The following is a 21,637-nucleotide window of genomic DNA, read 5'->3' as shown; positions in this document are numbered from 1 at the left end:
GTAGGGTTTAGTGTAACTATTATTAAAATGGCCAGATGCAGTGGCTCAAGCCTGTAATCCCAGTACTTTAGGAGGCCAAGGTGGGTGGATCACTTGAGCCCAGAGTTCGAGACCAACCTGGGTAACATGGCAAAATTCCATCTCTATTAAAAAAAAAAAAAGGCACTCAGTAAGTGGCGGTGGCAGTCATTATTATTATAGCTGTGTTCTGGGTGGTTTAAAAATTTCTAAAACCGTAACTTTATTTAGATGTACAGAATACAATGAGACAAATAGTATTTTATTCTGCTAAAATCCTCCTTACCTGTTGGAAGGAATCTTCAAACAATGTCTGCCGGGACACATTGATCTTTACATGACTGGGTAGTGCATTAGACTAAAGACAAAAACAATATCATAATATCATCTAAGTTATAGTATATGTATTGTATAAAGATAACACTAAATTATTGTGAGTATAAGATTTATTTACCACTGTAGTACCTGGCACAAATAACGGAAGTGAGCAAGTTTCCACCTAAAGCTGCGTTCATAAGCAATTTGTGGACCACCTTTAGTTCTAAAGAAAAACAAAAAGAAACCAAATTAACTCATAATAAAGTTGAATACTTAGTATTCAGTATGAAATCAGAGGTCCTAAAGTCCTACAAAATACCACAGGAAGTTTTTTGCTGGGAGAGAAGGGTATACATACATGGTGGGCCAAAAGCAGCTCAAGTAATGGGGACTACTACAGCAACAGGACACACACATACACAAAGAGGGACACTGTATTTATGCTGGGTCTTTGGTTAGTGAGTTAAATGAAATACCAAAGTCTACTACAGACTATTTCAAAGAAAATATTTGATAATCCTTAAATCTAAGGAGGACAGAGGCTCCAGACAGTAGAGACGTGGAAGGAAATTCTATCCCATCCTAAGTCTAACCTAAAACTCAAACAAATATTCCTGGAGATAATAAGCAGAGCAAAATCAAATTCCTAGAAACAACATTGTCATCTAGATGACACGGTTCAGGCGGTCAGTGAGAGAAAAGGCAGAGTTGGTGGCATGGCACCTGGGAATACAGGTTTCACAACATGGTCTGACTCACAGTAACAGAGCCTGGATCTCTTCTCTATTGACTGAGGGCCTGACAAGCACAAATCACTTTCATAATCTTAAGGAACACTTTGGAACAGATGAAAAATGTTCTCTTGCATTGTCAGGTTCAAGTGAATTCACTTATTCAAGCATTTACTGAAAGGATAGCTGGTACCTGGCTTTCTTCTAGACAGTGACGGCATTACTTATTAATAGGTAAAAATGCCTGTTTTGTGGAGCTTATGTACTAGTGAAGAGATAAGTAAAGTACAAATGTCTTATCACTCTTGACCTAAAACAATAAAAAAGGCATTGTTAAAAGGACAAAGGATAAGGAGTGATATGACAAGTATTTTGTAATTTTCAAAAGGGTAAAAAGAGTAGAGCTCATACACAAAGCGACATTTGAGCAAAAACATGAAGGAGAGGGCATAAGCCATATGGAGATTTGGGAAAAGAGCATACCAGGCAGACGGTGTAAGGGCTAAGACCCAAGGTGGAAGCTGACGGTGTTGAAGGCACAGCTAGTGGCCAATGAAGCTGGAACATGGTGAATAAGGAGGAGCGAAAACCAAGAAGAGGTTGAAGAGATGAGAGGGGTCAGATCCTGTAAGGCCATTACTGTGCTTTTTACTCCAACTGAGATGGAAACCACTGAAGGGTTTTGTGCAAACAAATGGCTTTTAATTTAACTTTTGTTTTGGAAAGTCAGTCTCTGTGCTGTACGGAGAATAACACAACATTGTACGAGGTATGGGAAGAAAGCAGGGAGAGGACTCTGCTACCAAGCCAGGCAACAGACAATGGTAGCCTGGACCAAAATGGTGGCAATGGGGGTGGTGAGACAGCTGGACTCTAGATATGCTCTGAAGCTGAGGTAACTAGAATTCTTGATGGGCTGTTTGTAAGCTAGGAGAGAAAGAGGAGTTGTGGATGATTCCACATTTTTTTTTCTAAGATGGAGTTTTGCTCTTGTTGCCCGAGCTGGAGTGCAATGGTGCAATCTCAGCTCACTGCAACCTCTGCCTCCAGGGTTCAAGTGATTCTCCTGCCTCAGCCTCCTGAGTAGCTGGGATTATAGGCGCACACCATCACGCCCAGCTAATTTTACCATGTTGGCCAGGCTGGTCTCGAACTCCTGACCTCAGGTGATCCACCCACCTCAGCCTCCCAAAGTGCTGGGATTACAGGCCTGAGCCACCATGCCCAGGTGATTCAAAAAATTTTGACCCAAGTACATGCTAGAGTAGAGTTATCATCAACTGTGTGACAGGGAGTATCACAGGTAGGGCTGGGTTTTTGTTGTTGTTTTGTTTTTGTTTTGTTTTGTTTTTTTAGAGATGGGGTCTTGCTATGTTGCCCAGGCTGGTCTCAAACTCCTGGGCTCAAGTGATCTACCTGCCTCAACCTCCCAAAGTGCTGGGATTACAGGTGTGTGCCACCATGCCTGGCCAGAGAGCAGGTTCTACAGGACCTATCAGGAAGGAGTTACAAGTGGAGATGTCAATAAGCAGCTGAATATAGAAAGCAAAATTTCAAGTGAGAAGTCTGAGCTAAATTTGTGAGTCATTAGCAGGCAGGTGTTTTAAAAGTGTAATACTGAATAGGATGCACCAAGAGAATGAATGTAGTTTTTTTTTTTTTTAAAAAAAAAGGGCTGAGGAAAAAAAGGAGGACTCGGCAAAATAAAGAAAAAAGACCAGAAAGGCAGAGGGAAATCAAGAAAGTATGGTTCACAGCACTACTTTTGCCAGGAGAGAGAAATGTATTATGTCAAATGTTCCTGGCCGGGCGCGGTGGCTCAAGCCTGTAATCCCAGCACTTTGGGAGGCCGAGACGGGCGGATCATGAGGTCAGGAGATCGAGACCATCCTGGCTAACACAATGAAACCCCGTCTCCACTAAAAATACAAAAAAATTAGCCGGGCGTGGTGGCGGCGCCTGTAGTCCCAGCTACTCGGGAGGCTGAGGCAGGAGAATGGCGGGAACCCGGGAGGCGGAGCTTGCAGTGAGCCGAGATCGCGCCACTGCACTCCAGCCTGGGCGACAGAGCGAGACTCCGCCTCAAAAAAAAAAAAAAAAAAAAAATGTTCCTGAGAAGTCCAATCAGACAGTACTTCAGACCAATGCCTGGATTAACAATGGGAAGATCATTGGTGCCCTTGCAAATTCAGTGTTATGGGAACTTCCTGGAGTTGGTTTAAAGGAGAAACTATGAACAGCAATACAGAGACAACTGTGCAAGTAGCTTTCCTGTAAACGGGAGCAATAAAAATGAATTGTGGGCTGGGTGTGATGGCTCACGCCTGTAATCCCAGGACTTTGGGAGGTCAAAGCGGGTGGATCGCCTGAGGTCAGGAGTTTGAGATCAGCCTGGCCAACATAGCAAAACCCCATCTCTACTGAAAATACAAAAATTAGCTGGACATGGTGGCGGGTGCCTGTAATCCCAGCTACTCGGGGGGCTGAGGCAGGAGAATCGCTTGAACCCAGGAGGCGGAGGTTGCAGTGAGCTGAGATCACATCATTGATTGCCCTCCAGCCTGGGCAACAGGAGCGAAACTCCATCTCAAAAAAAAAAAAAAACACACACACACAAATGAACTGTGTAATCGAACACATTGGTTTGGTAGAGTTGTAATTTTTTTTTTGCTTTTTTTTTTAAAATCTAGGAGAAATAACAGCTGATAAGAATAATTTAGTGGAGAAATAAAACCTGATAATTCAAGACAAAGGTGGTAACTGTTGGAGCAATTAAGTAGAAAAGTGGTGGTAGGAATCGAATGTACCAGCAGAGGGAGCAGACTTTGATAATAACAATGACAGTTCATCTACAGAACAGGAGGGAGGAGAGGTGGTAGGAGATGCACAGATATGGTGGTACAAATTTGCAAAAGACCTTTTATGATTGCTTCTACTTTCTTAGTTATGCAAAGACATTACACCTTAGAGTAAGAATGAAGGAGACATCTGTCAACTGCTTAATTCAGTTATCTTTAAATTTGGAAAATCATTTCACTGACCATCTCATTGCAGCAGTGTCATGTGGCAGTTAAGAGCACAGAGTCAAGAGACAGACTGACTGTCATAGTTAGAAACCAGCTCCACTACTTGCCTTATAACTTTGCACAGTTAGTTACACTCCCTGTATCTCTCCTCACTTGGTAAAGAGAAAAATAATAGTATCTACCTCAAGGGGTTATTGGAAGATAAAATGAGTTAATACCTATGAAGTACTTAGAACAATCCTTGGCACATAGTAATCACTACATAAATAGTTGCCATTGCTATTATTAAGGAATGACATGCTGCAAATCCATCGTCAAATGAGAGCAAAGACAGCTATACTAACGTATCACTTGTGTAGGTTTTCTTGAACCAAAAAGTAAAATATTTTTCTAAACTTGAGGATAAGTTAGAGACTAACTCTCATGTGCTCACTAAGCAACATTTAAAGGAGAACCTCAGGTTTTCACTCACACAGATGACTTCCCATTGCGAGGATCTTTGAATGTTGTTGTTCTTGTGTTATGATCAACAAAGTACCTTACACCTTCACGAGTGTATCTAATTTCCCAGCCTTCTGGCAGGGGTTCTTCATTCTGTAAGCTAAAAGATAAAGTTAAAATCACAAGATGAACATTTTCTAGGTACTAAAAATATCTCATTCAAGGTTGGTTGATTCTACCTACAGATATATGCAAGATGATTTAAGGCTGCTGTATATACATACCCTTGAGTTCTTGGATCTTCCCATTGGGTTGTTTTTGTGTTGTGATTCACAAAGTAAACCCTGTCTGTTGAATCCACTCTTTTCTCTGAAATATAAAGTGACCATAATATTTAATAACTATTTGGGATCTATATATAAAATAAGGAATATATATATGATTATATATTATATATTATATATAAATATATAAAAAAATATATCAGGGATATATGTATCACTTATATGTCTTATAGAATATATACAATATATAATCTATTCTATATATAATATATATTATATAAATAATTATATATTATATAAATAATAATATATATTATATATTATAAGGGGTATATATTAAGGGATATATATAAGGGAGATATACATATAAAATAAGGGATATATATATGGAGATATATATATCTCCCTTACGGATCATTAGCAAAAACATAACGGCTTACCCCAGCCTGGTGGCAAAGGTCCATAAGGGTCATTTTCTGCAGCTAACATTGAGGCCTGATTGGAGAAAAGATTGGGGAGAGAAATAAAATAACAGTATTTTAATATGGAAGTGGAAATAAGCCAAGTGCATGGCAGAATCACATTTTATAATAATTTTCTAAAAATATGATAAGGGGCTGGGCACAGTGGCTCACGCCTGTAATCCCAGCACTTTGGGAGGGCAAGGTGGGAGGATTACTTAAGCCCAGGAGTTCAAGACCAGCCTGGAAGACCCTGTCTCTATTAAAAAAAATTTTTTTTTAATTAGCCAGACACGTTGGCACATTTGCCTAAAGTCCCAGCTACTTGGAAGGCTGAGGTGGGAGGATCACTTGAGCCCAGGAGGTGGAGGTTGCAGTGAACTGTGATCACACTACTACTGCACTCCAACCTGGGCAACAGAGCAAGAAGCTATCTCAAAAATAGATCTATATTATTAGATAGATAGATAGATAGATAGATAGATAGATAGATAGATAGATCGATCGATCGATCTACATAATAAGGAAATGTAGCAATTTCAAGACACAAAGTTCTTTGTTTTTTTGAGACAGGATCTTCCTGCTCTATTACCCAGACTAGGGTGTACTGGTGTGATCTCAGCTCACAGCAGCCTCTGCTTCCCAGGCTCAAGCAATCCTCCCACCTCAGCCCCACCAAGTAGCTGGGACTACAGACATGCACCACCACACCTGGCTAATATTTGTATTTTTTGTAGAGACAAGGTTTTGCCGTGTTTCTGAGGCTGGTCTCGAACTCCGAGGCTCACGTGATCCACCCGCCTCGGCCTCTCACAGTGCTGGGATAACAGGTGTAAGCCACCACTCCCAGCCAAGACACAAAGCTCATAAAACGTCATGAAGAGGAGACTATCAACTAATCAAATTAATTATTAGTTTTTCTAAAATGATTTGAAAATAATACACTGGCATCAGTACTTTACTCTCCCAGTCCTTCCATACTAAACTATAGAGGGAAGATGAAATGGGAGAAGAACATACAGGAAATTGATGTTTAAATGAGGCAATATTATTTGTTTAAAAATAGACCAATTATCACAATTTTCTTTAAAACAAATGCCCACTAATAAAACTAACACTCAACTCCAGTACCATTTATAGAAATAAACTTTTAATTAGTATCTTTTATATTTTCATGCATACATAAAAACACATTTTTATGTATGCCTCCATTCTTATTATAACCTAGAAATATATTCTGAGGAAAATATAAGCATTCTATCAAGAATTTTATAATAATGACAAATGTAAAAATAATTACCTGAAAAATAATTTCTTAAAGTAAATGCATCTTGATGAATATAATCTTGTAACAGACCCTGTTAATTATACTCAATATTTATCTTCCACCTGTTCTTGAGAACCAAATCCCTGCTTTGCTGGAGGTAGAAACGTGGCCATAAAGATCATTCCATCCCCCTTCCCTTGCAGCTGAGCTGGTAGAGTGAACAATTCTGGCCAGTGAAGTATAGGCAGAGGCCATGGTAAGGGCATCCTTCACTAAGTAAAAAAGGCAAGGGCTTGCAACAACAGAGCCATCTGCCCTTTCAATTCCTCTTTCTCTTTCTTCTTGCCTAGACTATGGATGTGAGGCCCACAGTGTAGAGTTCCATATAAACGAAGTAAAAGGCCTGAAGTGTGATACGGATGGCAGAGCATAAAGGCAGAAAGAACCCAGGTCCTTGATGACACTACTGAGTCAATGCAGCACTTAGACTTTTACCCCAGACCTGATGTTGTACTGAGATAATTAAACCTCAATGTGTTTAAGGAGATTCTATTACTTGCAAGATAACATTCTTCTGATACGCATCTGTTACCTCATTCTGCCCTGTTCACCAAAGGTTTTCAAGTGTACAGGTAAGTCCAACCAAAACCAAAGCTATATGTATTACTTTTTATGTATGTATATAGCTATATATATTACTATATATACCATATGGTATAATTACTATATACAGCTAAACTATGGAACCTTACCACTGATTTCTGTACAAGTCATGGAAGAACCAGCAATTGAAGGCAGCAGGAAACGCTATAGAAACTAGGCTGCCCACTCCCTCCCTGCTAGCTACATATAACCGGGAGAGTAGGTCAACCTGCAAATGAGAACTTACTATTTAACCTCTGAAAAAAAGGTGGTCGAAAGAGTCAGACTGTAACAGGATTTTGGAGGAAGTTACTTACATTTTCTTTCTATGTCTCTTTCCTACTTCCTTTCTATCTGCTAACTGCTACACTTTAGGTCTCAAGGTGCCTCAAAACACTATCTGTAGTTGCCCAGTACTTTAAAATTTATCTTTTCTACCTCCTATGATCACACCATTTATCAGAGGAGTTTTGTTTTGTTTTTTCCACTTCTCTCACGGATGTTTGCTTATGGCAATAAGTAAATCCCCAATTGGTCAAATTTTCAGACAGTGTTAGACTTTTTGGACAAAACTTTCAAGTTCTAGAAATATCTCTTATGGGACAAAACAGATGAACGTTGCTTCTTAGAATCTGGGAAGAGAATCAGAATAGCTATAATACTGCGAGACTGGCTCTAAGTAAAATCATAAGGTAAATGGTTATGTTGAAAGCAAACAAAATTATTATAAAAGTGAAGGATTGAAAATTAGCAAAAATATTATTTTACGAAGAATTGCATTTATGAAACTACCCCTTAGTAAGGATATAAAACTTAGTGTGTAAGTTATGTTACTAAACTAGAATATTTTAAATTATTATAAAGTGCATATATATATATATATATATCAGAAACACTATTTATTAAAGATTAAAAAATATCTTGTAACACAGTCTATACTATTTCTAAAAATCACCAAAACAGATATGTGATTATGGTCAAGGGATAGCAAAAAAAAAAAAAAGAAAGAAAAAAAAAAAAGGGAAAGAAAAATCACCATAATAGAGAAAGACAAACAAATAAGGGAGGAAGTTATGTAAACAATCTTATAATTTGCTAATTACCGAATAGAGGTATCGTTGGTTAAACTGTTGCATAGCTCCCTGCAATTGGTTCCGCTGAGATTGCCACTGTTCAAAATTTCGGACAGATTCCATGGTAGGCCGCTGCCACGTTGTTGTTCTGGTGTTATGATCCACATAATAAACTCTTCCACGATCATCAACTCTTCTTTCCCAACTACCACAAATAAACAATAATAAAAATAAACAATAATCTCTCAATATAAGAAAATGAAAAGCAGTTATTACTTCACTCACTTTAAATATCAAGACATGTTAAAATACCTAAAACCTGAAACTATGAACTATTTATTTTAGCTACATTACCTTCCCATTCTACGACTAATACCTTTTTATTTCCTTTAGTCACTGTAATGTTTAGTCCCGCACTAGAAGAGGTTGCTTATTTTTATTTTTTTTTAAATTTTACTTTAAGTTCTGGGACACATGTGTAGAACACGCAGGTTTGTTATACAGGTATACATGCGCCATGGTCGTTTGCTGCAGCTATCAACCCATCAGGTTTTAAGCCCCTCAAGGGGAGGGAGAGCATTAGTCCTAATATAATTTCTAAAACCTGTCTAAAAAGAGGCCACTGAAAGAACAGTTTCAGTATCAATCTGGCTATCCGTTTTCTCTCTTTTTTTTTTTTTTGTGAGATGGCGTTTCGCTCGTCACCTAGGCTGAAGTGCAATGGCGTGATCTCAGCTCACTGCAACCTCTGCCTCCCAGGTTCCAGTGATTTTCCTGCCTCAGCCTCCTGGGTAGCTGGGATTACAGGCACAGACCACCATACCCAGCTAATTTTTTGTATTTTTAGTAGAGACGGGGTTTCACCATGTTGGCCAGGCTGGTCTTGAACTCCTGACCTCAGGTGATCCTCCCACCTCTCAGCCTCCCAAAGTGTTGGGATTACAGGCATGAGCCACCGTGCTCGGCCTCTCCTTCTTTCTTTGATAAGCATTTACTGACAGTGCTTGCTGTATACCAAGCAATCTGCTCTATAGCCAATACCCATGTTCAGGATGAGTTAACTGAACTCTTTTTATTACTTTTTAACTCACCTTCCTGCCATTATATTGCTGCCAATTTTCTTCCTGAAACACAGGTGGACTCCATGTCATTCCACCCATGATGGATCACTGGCATGGCATAAAAATGAACTGTCCACATTTTCAGTCTCATCTCCCTGAGATCCTACAAGGGTCTCACGTGAGAGTCTAACCAACTATTTGCTGGTTCCAAGGGTGTCATGAGTTGAATTTTGTCATGCTTTTGCCTCACAGAATACCCTTCCCTATATCTCTACCAACTAGAATTCTACTCATCCTTGAGGGTTCATGCCAACTTCCACCTGTTCTACACATGTAGGATCTATTAAACCAATTTTTATCATTAATTCATGAAATGATTGTAAACTCCTTTCAGCAAGCAATTATAAATTCCTTAAACTTATTACTAAAAATACAATGGGGTCACAAAGACAATAATAGACGCTAAAGATGAAATTAAAGACAACCTCTGCCTAATTTTTGGACAACAGTTTCAGTGAAATAAACCCCATGTCATGGCACTCAATGAATGGGCTAAATGAATGACTATAACTTGATGATCCTGTCAGAGTTAAAATGAACTTCACGGTTTGCTATATTGCAATATTGGCGCCATGTTTTCCAATAAGTTCTCATTTAATACTGTAGAATCAAGGCCTGAGTGCTTTGTTCCATAAAACAGAAATATCCCACAAAAATAACATTTCTCTGCCTTAAGTTTTCTAGATTGTGAATGTGTTTTATGATGGTGGGCTTTAAATTGAATCTGGAAGGGAAATCTGAGTATCTAAGAAATATACTTCAGGTACACACAGAATGTGTGAGATAAATAAATGCAAATAGTACAATTTGACTAGCTATCAGTGCAGTTATGTAGACAGTTATGAAAAAATACAAAAGTAAAGGAAGACTCGTTTGTGAATGGCCTTGAATGACAGCCTAATAGCATGAATTTTAGTATGTAATAAAAACTTTATTAATTTAAAACTTTCTACAATTTTAGGCATAAGTTCACTCATGGAGACCTTTGTAGATTATAGTTTTGGGCCACTTTAATATTTAAGTCATTAAATCTTATGAAATAACATACTTTAGATCACTATCCTTGCAGAACCATACATATAAACTGTCCTAAATGTTACCTTTCTTTCCTTAAAAAAATTACAAGGAAGGACTGACAACTGACCAAATTTTGCAACTTCTCTCAGTAACTCATGCCAATGCTTGACAGTCTCTTGAAGAAGCCCTACAGACTATCTAGTCTCATTGACTGAACATTCATTATTTATACAAGGAAATTTAAAGAAACTGAATATATGCAGAATGAAAGAATCAAATTATGCTGTACTAAATGAATGTGAAAACCACATATGTGATAAAATATAACTGCAGATGCACAAAGATGCTATATTACCCTGGAGGTAAAGGTTGTGGTCTCTCCCATGTGGTAGTTCGAGTATTATGATCCACATAATAGGTTCTACCATGAGGATCTTTTCTTTGTTCCCACCTTTAATAAAAATACAAAAATAACAGTAAGAGACAACACACTAAGACAATCTTCCTAGTAATCAGAATGACTGAATGACTCTTCCTTATAATCAGAAAAATTACAGATAAGCTTTACATTAAAAGACTATAAACACACATACACAGCTATATATAAAGGCTATTATATATATACATAAGTGTTCATTTTCTCAATTATTAGTACTTTTTTAACCTCTTAATTATTCCCTTTTTATTACAGTATTGGAAACTCAAAAAGTATAGTTAGCAGAAAAGGAATACAATACCCCACATTTTAAAAAGTTACTTATAGAATTCCAAATTATCAGAAAGCAGAAATTGAATCAAGAATAAAGAAACTTTCAGCTTAATATTAAATCCAAGGCACAAAATGTCTATGAAGTAATACATTGATTTTGCTATAATTTCAAAAGTACCCATCTAAAAGATTCTTAGCCGAAATAGCCTTAAAGAAGTATGTGGTGATACTGCTCCATGAAAATTCTTTCATCTGTGTGCACAGTGTCTTTTCTTTGTGCATATCTATCCCAATTTTCGTTTTGGTAGGTCTCAGAACTTATGGAAATTACATTTTATCTTTTTCATATTCTATTTTGAAGACTCTCAATCTCTCGTTTCTACCATTCTCATTTTTTCTTCTGTGATTCCTGTTAATTTCTCTTCAGTCTTTTCTTAATATGGTATAGAAAAATAATTTTTTAAAATAAAAACTGGTGGGCCAGGCATGGTGGCTCATGCCTGTAATCCCAGCACTTTGGGAGGCTAAGGAGGGTGGATCACCTGAGGTCAGGAGCTGAAGACCAGCCTGGCCAATATGGAGAAACCCCGTCTCTACTAAAAACACACACACACACACACACACACACACACACACACACACACACACACACACAAAATTAGCCAGCCATGGTGGCACACACTCCTGTAATCCAAGCTACTTGGGAGGTTGACACATGAGAATTGCTTGAACCCAGGAGGTGGAGGTTGCAGTGAGCCGTGATTGCACCACTGCACTCCAGCCTGGGCGACAGGGCAAGACTCTGTCTTAAAAATATAAAATACAAATAAATAAATAAACAAACAAAAACTCATACTTCTGAGTTTAAGACTCTTGTTTTCAATTTTAAAATAGAATAACCAGAAAATATTTTCCTTTTTCTTTAACACAAGAACTCAAGAAGGTAGTGTTTCGGAAGGGACATGAGAGAGTATTCCTGGGGTGCTGTCAATGTTCTCTTTCGTGACTTGTGTGATGGTTACAAATGTGTATTTTGTGAGAAATCAGCTTCATCTATATATTTTGAAGGAAAGTACTTTTCTGTGTGTATGTGAAGTTTCACAATAAGAGATTCTGTTTTTAAATGTGAGTGCTTATCAAGAAGCCCTAACTTGGAATGGTGAGTTTTGATAAGTTGTCCTGCACCAAGAGGGAGGCTCAAGGATCTCCCATAAAGAATCCAGCACTTTTCCCTCCTACCTTCCTTCCCCATCTGCAAAGTTTTGAGGATCAAATCGCTTTTCCCTATTATTTGTTAATATGGTAAATTTATATTTTCAAATATTAAGTCAATCTGTGAGAACCCCCCCAAAAAGAACCCAATTAAATTTATTTTATTAAGAGTGCCGAAGTTATTTTATTTTTATACACGATAACTATATATACTGAAACTACTCCCTAGTTTGCACCCATAAACACATACATACTTAAGATGACAAATACACACAAAAAATTAAAAAATTTGTTTAGTCTGCATCTAACAAACCTAAGTCACAAAACGCTTAAGTAGTAACCATAAACAATAAAGATTCCCAAGTTCAGAACTGACTTAGGATCACAAAAATTATTAAACTTGCCTATTATATCCTACACTGGAACACTCAAGATATTCAGTACTGTAAAAACTTAGATATTCCTTATAAAGCATTTCACTAAAATCAGACAATCTGAAAGTTATGATTAACTTTATTTGCTTATATAAAAAGCTCACAGGAAAGGAGTTAAATATAAAATTTCATTTTAAAGGCCTTTCAGGAGTATGTCTAACATGTACCAATGGGCTATTCTGTATGAAAGCTTAACTACCAAAACCAAATGAATACCTAAAAACCTGATCAAGTTTCACTTTTGCTATTTTTAGGTAATAATTCCCATACACAGTCCTTGAATTTTTATTGCTATCCTATAGCAAAATTTCCTGGTTTCAACTGTTTCTTCACAAATATCCTTTACTATTTTTAATTTGGCTTTAATTTTTATCAAAATTACATATACTTCCAGATAGTTTAATATATACCTTCATAGCTATATAATTATATATACCTTCACATAGTTTAAACAGAGTCATATAGTCTATGAGACTTATTGCAAAAAACAACAGTACTTACTGTCTTTTTCACTTCATTTTCCACTCCCCAAGGCAACATTTTCAACTTTGTTTCAGTCCATTTTTTTTGGTATTTATTTCTTTTACTTATTAACTTCCTTGATTTATTGTAACTTGTTTAATTTCAAACACAATGTATTGACATTTTACTAGGAAAGGTGAAGCTGCAGGTCTCTCTCCTGCACACACACACACATCTACACTTACCCTCCTCCCAACCATTCCAAATATATACATATGTTGTACCTTCCCTTACAGTTATCATTATGACTATATAAACTCCCCACAGCTGAGCACAGAACATACCCCGATTTCTTTTTTAAAAAAATACTATTAGCTAGAAAAATTATCTCCACTTCCATTTGCTTATTGTCTACATTCTTATCGTTAAACCCCAAATACTTTTCCAATTGCATAAATCTCTTAAAACGTTCAAGCTCGTTAGCTGTTCTATGATTGCACCTGTCTTCTGATTAGCTTCTAGTCTAGACTGTCTGCTGTCTGAGGCCACTCTGTGCTTTCCTTCATCATTGTGCAGGCATTCCTTTCACTCCTCTCCTAGCAGACCCTCTAATTCCTGCATCCAACATCTTTTACTTTAACTACCTAGTTTTGGGAAAACACAAGTCCTAGTAGCTTTCTAAGAAGACATAAGAAGTGAACTTTTGGAAACCTAGGATATGAAAAATTGTATTTATTCTATGCAAACACTAAACACTGTGTCTAGATACAGATCATATGTTGGGTATAATTTCCTTCCGCATCTAAGGCATGGACTCACTGTCTTCCACTCTCTTCTAGCTTTTCATGTTGATTCTAGGAAATCTGATGCCATTCTGATTATTATGAAACCTGCTTTATTTTTTCAATCTCTGAAAATATTTAGAATTTAATTGGCCCAAATGTACTAAAATTTTCACAACCAATTGTCTTAAAATAAATGTTTTCATTTATCATCCTGGATTTTTAGTGAGCCTTTTCAATAAGAAATTTGTGTCTATTCTTCAATAAAGAAATTTGTGTTTGTTATTTTGTTAAGGACTTCCTCCTATTTTCTCTCTTTCTAGAACTTTTCTTATCACACTATCTGAACTGATCCTTATGTGTTACTCTCTGGCAAATTTCTTTATCTTTATCAGTCAAACTTTCCACTGAATTAAATTTCCAAGAGTTTTTTAGTCCTTTGAGTATTCCATTTTTATAGCACTGGGTTCTTGTTTTATGTATGTCATATCTACTTCTATCCTTCAGAGGATATTAAAATAGTCTCTTTTTTTTTTGGATGGAATCTCACTCTGTCACCCAGTCTGGAGTGCAGTGGTGCGACACTGGCTCTCTGCAACCTCCGTCTCCCAGGTTCAAGCGATTCTTCTGCCTCAGCCTTTTGAGTAGCTGGGACCACAGGCACGTGGCACCACGCCTGGCCAATTTTTGTATTTTTATTAGAGGCAGGGTTTCACCATATTGGCCAGGCTGGTCTCGAACTCCTGACCTCGTGATCTGCCCGCCTAGGCCTCCCAAAGTGCTGGGGATTACAGGCGGGAGTCACCGTGCCCAGCCCTAGTCTGGTATCTTAAAACAGTATTTTCTAGGTTGTTTGTTTTGATATCTATCTTTCAAATTAAGAGGTTTCCCTCAGATGTCTAATGAGAAGGGCACCGAAAACTGGGAGTTTTATGTGCCTGGGTGGGGCTTGTGGATTGCGGGATTAAATAAAGAGTGGGGCTGTTTTGTTAGAGAACAATCTATACTAGTATTTTCAGTGTTTTGGGGAGGTCTTCAATAGAAGATACTGTCAGTCTCCTGGGTGAAGAGGTAAAATCCTGGGTGTCAATATTCTGGGATCTGGGTTGGGTGTATATTTGAAAATTTACTTTACAACCTTCTTTACTTATTAACCTTTCAAAGGTTCACTTATGTCTGCTGATTTAGGACAGTATTTCTGACCTCCAATGTGCCTGGTGTTCCCAAGCGTCAAGTATCTCCAGTGAGGAAACCCCTAGGCAGAGCAGAAGTTCTGGCTGCAGGGAAGGGAATTAGGGTTTCTCAAACATTCAATCTTGCCATTTACAGTGTCATCTTCACTACCACTTCCAAAGGTATCCGATGCTGCCAATGCGTGTTCTGAGCTTTTCCCACTGACAGGCCAGAATCCAGCTCTCTTGGGTTTGCTAACTGAGGTGCACTTAACCATCCTCCAAATGACTGCAGCCTCCACCAACAGCTTGATGGCAACCTCATAAGAACCCCAAGTAGAAGCACCTAGCGAATGCACTTCCTTATTCCTGATGCTCAGAAACTATGTGAGATAAGTTTTGGGGTAATTTATTATACAGCAATAAATAATACACAAGGAAGCACTACAAACCATTCAAAAGAATTAAGGGAGACCTACATATTAGACCATATGCTCCACAGAGTTTGGACCTTCATCTGTTTTGCTGATCAGTATACTAACAGCACCTAGCACAGAGGCTGCCACAGACAAAGAGTTTAATAAATATTTGTCAATTAAATATTTGATCAATGTGTGAATTTATTTGTACTGATTTGGAAATATGACTAAGTTGTTTTTTTAAACCAACTGAAAAGCTATACACAGTATGATCCTATTTATGAAAATATTTTATGCAAAATAATAATGTATATAGCTGCTCTCTAGCCTCTTCATCCACTTTTATCTTGTCTCATAGAACTTGTCACTACCGGACATTACTCAATGAGTTTTTTTACAGAAGACCGCTGTTTGTCTTCCCACTGAAATACAAGCTCTATACAACAGGTGCTACACAACAGAGCCTCGGGTTCTCTAGCTCTGCTGCACACGCCTAGAACAAGGCTCTCAAATATTTCCTGCTGGAATAATATATATAGACACCACTCTCACTGGTGAGTTTAAGAAGTATTAATATTTCTATATGACTTACATATTGTATTTGGTCATGTCTTAATTTTGTAATCAGAAACAGTTTTAATATTGGGAGAAAAAATAAACACAACCAAGCCCTTCATCCATATAACGGGCTACAAAGCCCTTTTCTGTTTTATCCTGAGCTAACTTCAAGTATTTCTAATTTACCATTTAACAAATATTCAGTAAGCACTTACGTTCCAAGCACAATGCTACTTGCTGATCTTGTTAGATCACTTCCAGATTTCAGTGTTTTTGTTCTAAATAGAATTTGTCTTTCTCAAACTAAATTTCTTGCTACACAGAACATTATATTCAGAACTGCTTTCAGTTATCTTATTTCTAATTTTCTAGACCCACAGAATGCACTTTAATAGATCTATAATGCACTAAATAAGGAATAGGCAAATTTCTACAAAGAGCCAGATGATAAATATTTCAGGCTTTGTGAACCAAAGATATAATCAAGACAATTATATAGGTACTTACATAAAAAGAGACTCCTGCCCGGCTCCACCCTCTCTGCCTATGCTGGGGCATCCGGAGTTGTGGGCATGTTGTCTACCCAGTTCCCTCTGCTGACAACATTCTCAGAACACAGAGTTCCTGGTCCACAAGGGAGCAGCCTGGCCAATTTCACCGTCTGCCCCAGGGACTCTTGAATACCTGTGTGTGCCCTTCTCTCCTCCCCTGGCAGCTGGCCCAAGGGGAGTCACCATGCTGAGCTGTCACTCCCAGGGTATGTGTCCACTGCTTGGGACCTGGTAGCTGCCAAGAGTAAGTCCCCAAAATCTGGTGGTGACCAGAGTAGGCCTTGGGCAGCAGTAAGGAAGGTATTTTTAGGGGGAAGTGGTACAGGGGTAAAGGGGGTACTCTGGCTTTGTCTCCATGACTCACAGTGACAGCCTGCTAGAGCTGTACCTGTGGGCCCTATAAAAGTGGTGGACAGGATCTGGCCAGAGACCAGATAATCCCATAGTGAAAATTCATGAACACCCCGCAAATAGGTGCAAACCACCAAATTACTGATTACTGAGAATTCTCAATAGAACTCTGATTTATAACTGCCACACTTCACCTTCAACCATAACCCTCTTCTGCCTAGTATTTAGGTATGGTTTCTCTGTCTCACTGAAACATTATATACAAATTTTCAAAGCCTCGTACTGAACAAAGACTTTGCTTTAAAAAAAAATGTGGAAGAATTTTGTGAAATATATTACAATAAAAATAATAAAATTTGGTGACTGATTGGGCAACTGCTGGCTTCAAACTTAGTTAACAGGGGTTGGCAGTAAGACTGCTGCCTTGTCATAACCACAATCCCAGAGTTAATCCTCTTTCTGTCTAGTATTGGCCAATCTCTGCCTCCACCGACCTACTCCATCAGCAGATCAACTGTCAGTCTCTTCCATTTCACAAAACAATCTACTCCTCAGTTCTGTATGTCCTCTTGCTCACTTCTATCAAACATTCCTCCTTCCCTTTGTCTTCAGAGAAAGTTTTCTACATTAGTTCACACTCTTCCAAAGTGTCCTCTATTACACTTCCTCCCTTCTCATTCACTCTCAACTCAGAGCAAGTTAAATACAGCTCTCGTTATTTCCCTGAAACCACACTCTGTCATAGGTCAACAATAAATAAACTCTTTGTAATTAAGTTCAATGAGTGCCTTTCAGTTCTTACTAGAATTTTTCAGTGGCTTCTGACCTTGGTAACCATTTCTTCCAGAGGCATTTACCAGTCAGAGCTTTTGCCCAATTGCTCATTCTAAATCATTTAATGTAACACAAATACACTTATTTAACAAATATTTATTGAGTGCCTGCTATATGGCAGGCACAGTTCTGAGCACGAAGAATATATAAATAGACAAAATAAAATCCCTCTTCAATCTAGTGGAGAGACAACAGATAATAACACTGTGTGTCACATAATTTAAATGTTAAAAAGAAAAATAATAAAGGTTACATCATGCTGATTGGAAGAAGCCTACTCAAAAGAGTTCATACTTACTCCATCTATAGTAAGTTCTACAGCAGGGAAAAGTAATCTACAGTAGAAAAAATCAGAATAGTGATTGCCTCAGAATCACAGCTTTCTAGGGTGATATTAATGTTCTATATCTCAATAAAGATTTGAGTTACACAGACATACATATTTGCCAAAATTCATCAAAATAGTACATTCAAGACTCGTGTTTTTCTTTCTTTGTAATCTTTATCTAAAAAAATTTAAAAACATATTGAATTCCAGTTAATGATTTGCAAGCTGAAGTGTTGAGGAACAAAACATACTGATGTCTGAAACTCATTGAAATGCACTAAAAATCAGATGGATAAAGAGATGAAGAAATGAGATAAGGCAAGCACAATAAAGTGTCAACTTTAAAATCTAGTGGGAAGTGTGTGGGTTTTCACTGCAAAATTATAATTTTCTGTACATTTGTAAATTTTCAACATAAAATGTTGGGGAAAATAAGGCAGGGTAGGGGAATGTGGGGAGACTGGCTTGATTTGGACAGGAGACTCAAAAAAGGCCTCTGGAATGAGGTAACATTTTAACAAAACCTGAGTATATTTGAGAATACATAAAAGAGCACATGCAAAGGTCTTTAGGCGAAATCATGCTTGGCATAACACTCAAATGTTATCTCCAGGCTAGAATACTCTTCTTCAGTTTTGGAACTATACATATAACTACCTCCTTGGTATACGGCATGAGGTAACATATATCAACTGGATGTCCTACAAAATACAGAACGCTTTCTCTTCACTCTCCTACCCCAAGTCCAACATTCTATCATTATTTTGGTCAAATATGCCACGACCCAGGCGCCTAACCACTATTTAGGGGTGGGGCGGAGGGGTGCAGATTCACAGTGTATTTTTAATCTCTCTGAAAAGTAACTCAATACACTGTCCAATTTTTCACTGATGCGCACTTTAAATTAGATTTTGATACACAGAATTTTTTTATTTCATCTACATATCTCTATAGAAAGTGAATTAAAAAAACTGTGGAGAGTAAAGGGTTGTTTAACAAAACAACTTGAAGTAGCAGTTCTCAACCTGGCTGTGCATTCGAATCAACAGGATTTAGGCACCCATAATCCTATCCTGTTGTTAGCTAAATGACTCAGTAAGTTACCAAACAAAAGAAAACACAGGAACTAAGGTAAGATTTTTAAGCAAAGAGGGAAGATGATGTGGAGTTGAAAACTGCTAATTCAAAGGGTTACACAGCCTAGTGCTGTGTATGCCAGAAGAATCCACCTTGGTTCCACTCTTTTCTATTCTATCTCCCCACAACTTATTACCAAGACCCATCTTACGTCAACCTAAAATATTAGCATTTACCTCACTTCAGGCTCTCTTCATTTCTCCCCTGGATTAGTGGCTTTTAAACTTTTTTTGACCACAGTTTACACAGTAAGAAGTATGTTTTATATAAACATCTCTGTGTATACCAGATTGCTATTTACTGATTTTACTTACACACACACACACACACACACACACACACACGCACACACACACACAGAAAGAGAAAGAGAGAGAGAGAGAGAGAGAGAGAGAGAGAGAGAGAAACTTTCAGGAAACAATGCTTATTCTTACTACATTTAACATTTTCCAGTATTTCCTATTCTCACCTATATTTCTTTATTCAAATGCTGGTCATAACCTATTAATGGGTTGCACTCTACAAATTGAAAAACACTAATCTAGATTACTGCCAAATTCTAATACAAAGATCATAAATGGTGGCAACAAGCCTGCTGAAGCATTTATCTGGTCCCGACAGAATTAGGTGTATGTACTTACTGTTTTGAACTGGAATGCCGGCTTCCCTCATTTATAAAACAGCCTGGCTACTATCCCAACTCCTTAACTCCTCAGCTGTCTATACCACTGCAAAAATGTTCTTAATAAAAGCAGAGGATTATGTCACTCCCCTGCTTTACATTCTTTAATGCTTATTAGTGGTTTTCAGAAAAAAGTTCAAAACCCTTCGCAATCACACAAAATTCTTCATAGGGCTGTTTTCTCTTCAGCATTATATATCTTGCTGCCTCAAATGCTGAACTCAAACTATAACAAAATAATAATTCCTGGGTTCAGCATACTCATTTTCATGGGTACTAGGGATTTGAATGTGCAGTCGGCTCTACTAAAATGAAACTTTCCACCACTGTGCTAACTATAACTCCTCCTCTTCTTTCAGAATCCACTGAAGTGTCACAGCTTTCAGAAAGTATTCTTCGATGTCAACAGCACAGGTGACTCCTCCCATTCCTTCTCTGCATGTGTTCCTTGTCATGGCATCGTAAACTTACCTCTGGTATTAGCTTTAATTATACTGTATACTGGCTGATTGTTTACTCCTCTTCCCCACCCCCAGCACTTAGATGATGAGGTTTCTGACAGTAAGAATAGTTTTTGTTTTGTTTTGTTTTGTTTTTTTAAGATGGAGTCTCGTTCTGTCATCCAGGCTGGAGTGCAGTGGCGCAATCTCAGCTCACTGCAAGCTCCGCCTCCCGGGTTCAAGCGATTCTCCTGCCTCAGCCTCCCGAGTAGCTGAGACTACAGGCGTCCATCACCATGCCTGGTTAATATTTTGTATGTTTAGTAGAGATGGGGTTTCACCGTGTTAGCCAGGATGGTCTCGATCTCCTGATCTCGTGATCCACCCACCTCGGCCTCCCAAAGTGCTGGGATTACAGGCATGAGCCACCGCGCCCGGCTAAGAATAGCTTTTTATATGTCTTTGCCACAGTGACTGTTACATGAGAGACTAGGATAAATGACTAATTTACCAAAGACAGAGGACACAGGACAAGAGATTCTTGAGAGGGAAAGGAAAGCTGAAACATTTGCAGGAAACAGAAGAGGGAAAAGCGGTTGAAAATAAGCTCAGAGAAAAGTCTGGCCTGAACATATAGATTTAATAGTTAAAATGATGGAGCACTGGCCAGGTGTGGTGGCTTACACCTGTAATCCCAACACTTTGGGAGGCGAGGCGGGTGGATAACGAGGTCAGGAGTTTGAAACCAGCCTGACCAACATGGAGAAACCCCTGTCTCTACTAAAAATACAAAAATTAGCTGGGCATGGGGGCAGGTGCCTCTAATCCCAGCCCCTCACGAAGCAGAGGCAGGAGAATCACTTGAATCTGGGAGGCAGAAGTTGCAGTGAGTCAAGACTGTGCCATTGCACTCTAGCCTGGACAACAAGAGTGAAACTCCATTCCAAAACAATAATAATGGAGAGTGCTAGATCTACTGGGGTAAGCACACAAAGGAAGACCAAAGGTTGAAACCATAATTATGCAGTGGACAACATCAGATGAGCCAGTAAGGGGCACTGAGAAAAAACAATTCTAAAAAAAACCAAGGTACATTAACAGTGACTGAGGTAAGAAAATGAAGACAATAGTGTAGAGACATCTAGAAGTGCAGTTGCAACAGCTACA

At 38.2% G+C, this 21,637-nt stretch overlaps 1 protein-coding gene across 9 annotated transcripts in view; it reads right to left on the bottom strand.

Annotated features, from left to right (window-relative positions):
* WWP1 (WW domain containing E3 ubiquitin protein ligase 1) overlaps positions 1–21,637 on the bottom strand; it is a 141,337-nt gene that overhangs the window by 50,707 nt on the left and 68,993 nt on the right. For 6 of the 9 annotated variants that reach the window (XM_045398467.3, XM_073999066.1, XM_045398469.3 and 3 more), the window contains exons 9-15: positions 10,755–10,850; positions 8,292–8,466; positions 5,259–5,313; positions 4,819–4,903; positions 4,566–4,694; positions 484–559; positions 305–376 (exon numbers count right to left, since the gene is read on the bottom strand). In XM_045398467.3, coding sequence (XP_045254402.2) covers positions 305–376; positions 484–559; positions 4,566–4,694; positions 4,819–4,903; positions 5,259–5,313; positions 8,292–8,466; positions 10,755–10,850 — 688 coding nt within the window. Of the gene's footprint in view, positions 1–304; positions 377–472; positions 560–4,565; positions 4,695–4,818; positions 4,904–5,258; positions 5,314–8,291; positions 8,467–10,754; positions 10,851–21,637 lie in introns of all 9 variants that reach the window. The other 3 variants (XR_012416484.1, XR_012416483.1, XR_012416485.1) reach the window with 1 other exon arrangement.

Source organism: Macaca fascicularis, chromosome 8 (assembly GCF_037993035.2).
Source record: "Macaca fascicularis isolate 582-1 chromosome 8, T2T-MFA8v1.1".
Taxonomy (NCBI): domain Eukaryota; kingdom Metazoa; phylum Chordata; class Mammalia; order Primates; family Cercopithecidae; genus Macaca; species Macaca fascicularis.
Note: the sequence above shows the minus strand (reverse complement) of the source record. Positions and strands in the feature narration are given on the sequence as shown.